The sequence below is a fragment of the Lolium rigidum genome, chromosome 1 (genome assembly GCF_022539505.1).
Source record: "Lolium rigidum isolate FL_2022 chromosome 1, APGP_CSIRO_Lrig_0.1, whole genome shotgun sequence".
NCBI lineage: Eukaryota > Viridiplantae > Streptophyta > Magnoliopsida > Poales > Poaceae > Lolium > Lolium rigidum.
Window position 1 is genome coordinate 90,785,462 of NC_061508.1, and position 5,360 is coordinate 90,790,821.

A 5,360-nucleotide genomic window follows, 5' to 3' on the forward strand; every position below is an offset into this window, starting at 1 on the left:
GCTAGCTATAAAACCATCCATGTCGTCGCTTCCTCTACTCAAACCAACCTACAGCCTCCACCAGAGCCACCACCATAACTGCGCGAGCCGTCGCCGCATCCTCCCTTCCTCCATCTCCTCCTCCACCTTCAGCAGCAGCCTCCCGTCGTCGTCGCTCCCCGCCGGCAGAACGCGGAGGCAGACCGTGCGCTGTGCATCGTCGCCGACGACCTCCTCTGTCGGACCATCCCAGCCGGTGCCAAGCAGCAGCGGCGGCGGTTCTGCAATGGCCGGAAAGGGCGGCGCTTCCGTGCGCGTGAAGGCGGTGGCCAGGGTCAAGGTCACCGTCGGCGGGTTCCTCGATGGTCTGAGGCCGTCCAGGACGCTCGATGACATCAAGGACCTCATCGGCAGGTCGCTCGAGCTTCAGCTCGTCAGCGCCGAGCTTGATGCCAGTAAGCATACTACCCCTTCTACCATTACTATTCGCATTCGTGCATGTACGCATATACTTTTGCATGGCCTTGTATATTTCGTTCCTGGAATCTCGATCGAGCATACACATATATATACGTGCATCGACTATTTTGTACTCCCATCGTACGTAGTTGGAAAAAGCTATCTCTAAGTGGCAAGTACAGATCATGAACTATATATGGCCAAGCACATGTGTTTTTTCATCTACTACTATTAGAGATGTTGGTAAGAGTATACACTATGAAAAAGATCAAATGACTGATCGGCCCTGTCAGCGTGGTACACACGGTAGAATTAATTGACCTCTCACAAACAAGGTTTGAATAAACCAACAAACTAACCAGCTCCATAGCTTTACATTGAAGCAAAGACCAGAGATCTACCGAGATACATCGATGCAAAAGTTTTCCTACCATGGATGGTCGATCATGGATTCCTCCGAGTTCGGAAATATAAGACGATTTGAAATTTAATCATGTTTCACGCATTTACTAAGTGTGGGTCTAGCAACTCGACCGGAAGTTCAATTTCACCGGAAGAGTCAAGCATAAATTATTTAGCGACTAGACCTAATTTTGTTACCAAAACAAGTTTATATATGGATCACTTCTTCCCTCAAAAAAATGGATCACTTCTGGAACCATATTTTTTTTTTTTTTTGCGAAAACTTCTGGAACCATATCGATCAGAGGTTGAGACGCAATCTTAGCAACCCTAATGGTAAACTAGTAGGTGCGACTTGTCTCCATATGTCAGTAGAAAATTTGGCCGATGCATCGGTGTAAAGGTCCTCATGTCATTTTCCAGACAACGTACGTACTGATCCAGTTACTTGTTGGATGATGGATGGTCGTCATCCAGCTACGTACTACTCAAAGCTAGTTGATGTGCTTAATCAATATTCATCGCACACTAATATGCCTTTTGTTCCTGCGAATGCAGAGACGGGAAAGGAGAAACAGACGGTGAAGAGCTACGCCCATAAGGTGGCCGATGACGAGATCGACATCGTCACCTACGAGGCCGAGTTCAGCGTGCCGGCGGGCTACGGCGCCATCGGCGCCGTGCTGGTCGGCAACGAGCACGGCACGGAGATGTTGCTGGAAGACCTGAAGGTTGTCACGGCCGGAGACTCGGCGGCGCCGCTCGTCATCCGGTGCGACTCCTGGCTGCCGCCCAAGTCCGGCGACGCCAAGCGCGTCTTCTTCGCCAACAAGGTAATTGAGTCGCGTCGCATTTGGAAGATTTAATGAACACGATCTGTATATAGATAGGTAACGTGATCTAAGTTAGCTTCTGATCTTGGTGGAGTTAAATACTCTGACCGAGACTGGAGCAAATGTGATAATCCAAGATCTAAGCGAAGGTTGCTTTCGAGAGTCGATCGATCTAGGCAATCATGCATATGTTCTATAGTTAAGAGAGTGTGTACATTCGTAAGTAAAGCAAGATTAACAGGCTAGCAAATCATGGTCATGTACTGAAATTAATAGAGGTCAAATCTCACTAGGGTAGAGGAAAAGGTTGGTGTAGAGCTATTGGTTTCCAGGCTTCCACGTACGAGATCATAGTGCTATATTTTCTTGTCATTACTAAATGCCCATATATACATCCCAAACCCATTTTTTAAAAGTTTGGTGGTTGTGATCTCGAGTGATAGGTACGTGCATGCCCCGCTCGTATAGAATTTCCGCCCGTACGCGTGTCCGAAGCATGTGACATGCAAATTAGCTAATCGTAGATCTTGTCAACTAGTCGTTAGATCGAGCCGTAGTACGTGGCTGAATTGTCCTGTATGTACGCTTGACCGGCCAATTTATCGATCGCTCATCGATTTAACCGGTGCAAGAGAATATTTTCTCCGTTTTTTTGTTGTTTCGTTTGAAAGTTACCATGAATCACATTATCTCATCTAACATCGCTAGTCTAGTAAACTTATGTTCTACCGCTGAAATGCTCAATCTTGATCGTTCGCGCAGCCGTACCTGCCAAGCCAGACTCCTCCGGGGCTCCAGACCTACCGGAAGACCGACCTGGTGAAGAAGCGCGGCGACGGCACCGGCAAGAGGCAGTCCAGCGACCGGATCTACGACTTCGACGTGTACAACGACCTCGGCAACCCCGACGCCGGCGCCGACAGCGCCCGCCCCGTCCTCGGCGGCAACAAGCAGTTCCCTTACCCGCGCCGCAACCGCACCGGCCGTCCCCCGTCCGCCAAGGACCCGGAGTCGGAGGCGAGGGCCGGCGACGTGTACGTGCCGAGGGACGAGGCGTTCTCCGAGGAGAAGAACACGCAGTTCGCGCTCAAGACGCTGCAGTCGGTGCTCCACGCCGCCGTGCCGGCCGTGCAGTCCACGCTCATCGACAGCAACCAGGGATTCCCCTCCTTCTTCGTCATCGACAAGCTGTTCGAGGACGGTGTCCAGCTGCCGCGCGCTGAAGAGCTCGGATTCCTCCGCAGCGCCGTCCCCCGCCTCCTCGAGCTCCTCCGCGACGGCCCTGGCGACCAGATCCTCCTCTTCGACACCCCCGCCAATGTCCAAAGTACGTACCGGCCGGCGGCCGTAATCACACTACCTCAGAAAAGTGTAACTGCAGTTCAAAGAAAAGTGCAACTCGGTTCAGTTGCACTTTTCTGTTAAAAAGTGCAGAAAAGTGTCATTGCACTTTTTAACAGAAAAGTGCAACTCAAGTACTTTTTTGTAAGTGACTTAGACTTAAGAAAATCTCAGTTGACTGAGACATAGCAAAACCGTAATACTATACTGAATGAATACTGATCAGCACATGCACGAATGTATTCTAAGTTTCTAACTGTGTGTTGATTACAAATGCAGAGGACAAGTTCGCGTGGCTAAGGGACGAGGAGTTCGCGAGGGAGGCGCTTGCCGGGATCAACCCGTACGCCATCGAGCTCGTCACGGAGTTTCCTCTGAAGAGCAAGCTGGACCCGGCGGTGTACGGGCCGGCGGAGTCGGCGATCACCGCCGAGCTGCTGGAGGCGCAGATGGGCCACGTGATGACGGTGGCGGAGGCGGTCAAGAGCAAGAGGCTCTTCATGCTGGACTTCCACGACCTGTTCATCCCCTACGTGCACAAGATCCGTGCCATAGAGCACACCACCATGTACGGTTCCCGCACGCTCTTCTTCCTCTGCGACGACGGCACCCTCCGCCTGCTGGCCATCGAGCTCACCCGCCCGGCGTCCCCGTCGTTGCCGCAGTGGAGGCAGGTGTTCACCCCGTCCACGGACACCACCAAGTCCTGGCTCTGGCGCATGGCCAAGGCCCACGTCCGCGCGCACGACGCCGGCCACCACGAGCTCGTCACCCACTGGCTGCGCACGCACTGCGCCGTCGAGCCCTACATCATCGCCGCCAACCGGCAGCTCAGCGAGATGCACCCCATCTACCGGCTGCTGCACCCGCACTTCCGCTACACCATGCGGATCAACGCGCTCGCGCGGTCGGCGCTGATCAACGGCGGCGGGATCATCGAGCTCACCTTCTCGCCGCAGAAGTACGCCATGGAGCTCAGCTCCGTCGCGTACGACAAGCTCTGGCGCTTCGACATGGAGGCCCTTCCGGCCGACCTCGTCCGCAGGGGGATGGCGGAGGAGGACCCCACGGCAGAGCACGGCCTCAAGCTCGCCATCAAGGACTACCCGTTCGCCAACGACGGGCTGCTCATCTGGGACGCCATCAAGGCGTGGGTGCAGGCGTACGTGTCACGGTACTACCCTGACGCAGCCACCGTCGCCGCCGACGCGGAGCTGCAGGCTTTCTGGAACGAGGTGCGCACCGTCGGCCACGGCGACAAGAAGGACGCGCCCTGGTGGCCGGAGATGGACACGCCGGAGAGCCTCGCGCATACGCTCACCACCATCATCTGGGTCGCGGCGGCGCACCACGCGGCCGTCAACTTCGGTCAGTACGACTTCGGAGGGTACTTCCCGAACCGCCCTTCCATCGCGCGCACCAACATGCCGGTGGAGGAGCCCGTGGATGCCGTGGCGTTCGAGAAGTTCCTTGACAACCCGGACCAGGCGCTCCGGGAGTGCTTCCCGTCGCAGGTGCAGGCGACGCTGGTGATGGCCGTGCTGGACGTGCTGTCCAGCCACTCCCCCGACGAGGAGTACCTGGGAGGGATGGAGACCGCGCCATGGGGAAACGACGCCGCTGTGCAGGCAGCGTATCAGAAGTTCAACGAGCAGCTCAAGGAGGTGGAGGGGATCATCGACGGCCGGAACAAGAACAGGAAGCTCAAGAACCGATGCGGCGCTGGCATCTTGCCGTACCAGCTCATGAAGCCATTCTCGCAGCCCGGTGTCACCGGCATGGGCATCCCCAACAGCACCTCCATATGATCCAAGACGAACTTTAATTAACAACATATATGCGTGAATCGATCTGGTAGATTTGTGCGTTCATTAATTAAAGCTTAGTATCCATTATTTCATTTACGGTTGTATATCCAACTAATATATGTACAATTTAGATATTCAAAAAGTTGACATGTGTATATGCTTGTCTAGTATTGATTTGATAATTATCAGTCCTCTTAAAATTAGCTAAATTTCACTCACCTTTCCAACCATTAGTTTTTTTTAGGAAACAACAGGGACAATCGTCCACCTAAACTCAATTTTTCATTAAAGCGCGGGTTACAAAGGGGGCTTCAAGCCAACAACATAGGTCTGGGGCGGCATACCGCGCCCAACAAAGCTAGGGGGGGAGGGGGGGAGCTGGATACAGGGGGAGGGGAGTACATAATTAGGTCAGAAGCCAAAATCTAAGAGATATATTGACACCAGGCCATCAGAGTGCTCGTGTCGGTCCTAGAGGGAGCGCGAACGGCCCATAAGCGAAGGTGGTCGACCAGCATAGCTAGTATGCACGGAGTAG

At 53.8% G+C, this 5,360-nt stretch overlaps 1 protein-coding gene across 1 annotated transcript; it reads left to right on the forward strand.

The window, feature by feature from the left end:
• On the forward strand, positions 1–4,977 carry LOC124693571 (probable lipoxygenase 8, chloroplastic). Its single transcript, XM_047227082.1, has 4 exons — positions 1–434; positions 1,399–1,673; positions 2,436–3,000; positions 3,294–4,977. The coding sequence occupies exons 1-4, from the start codon at positions 20–22 to the stop codon at positions 4,820–4,822; spliced, it is 2,784 nt and encodes a 927-aa protein (XP_047083038.1). The 5' UTR covers positions 1–19; the 3' UTR covers positions 4,823–4,977.
• Positions 4,978–5,360: the final 383 nt, after the last annotated feature.

Bases quoted from the DNA above. Each gene is read 5' to 3' on its own strand.
- LOC124693571 (XM_047227082.1), top strand. From the start codon at position 20: ATGTCGTCGCTTCCTCTACTCAAACCAACCTACAGCCTCCACCAGAGC. The intron at 435-1,398 runs GTAAGCATACTA...CTGCGAATGCAG, and splicing joins CAGCGCCGAGCTTGATGCCA to AGACGGGAAAGGAGAAACAG. The intron at 3,001-3,293 runs GTACGTACCGGC...TTACAAATGCAG, and splicing joins CACCCCCGCCAATGTCCAAA to AGGACAAGTTCGCGTGGCTA.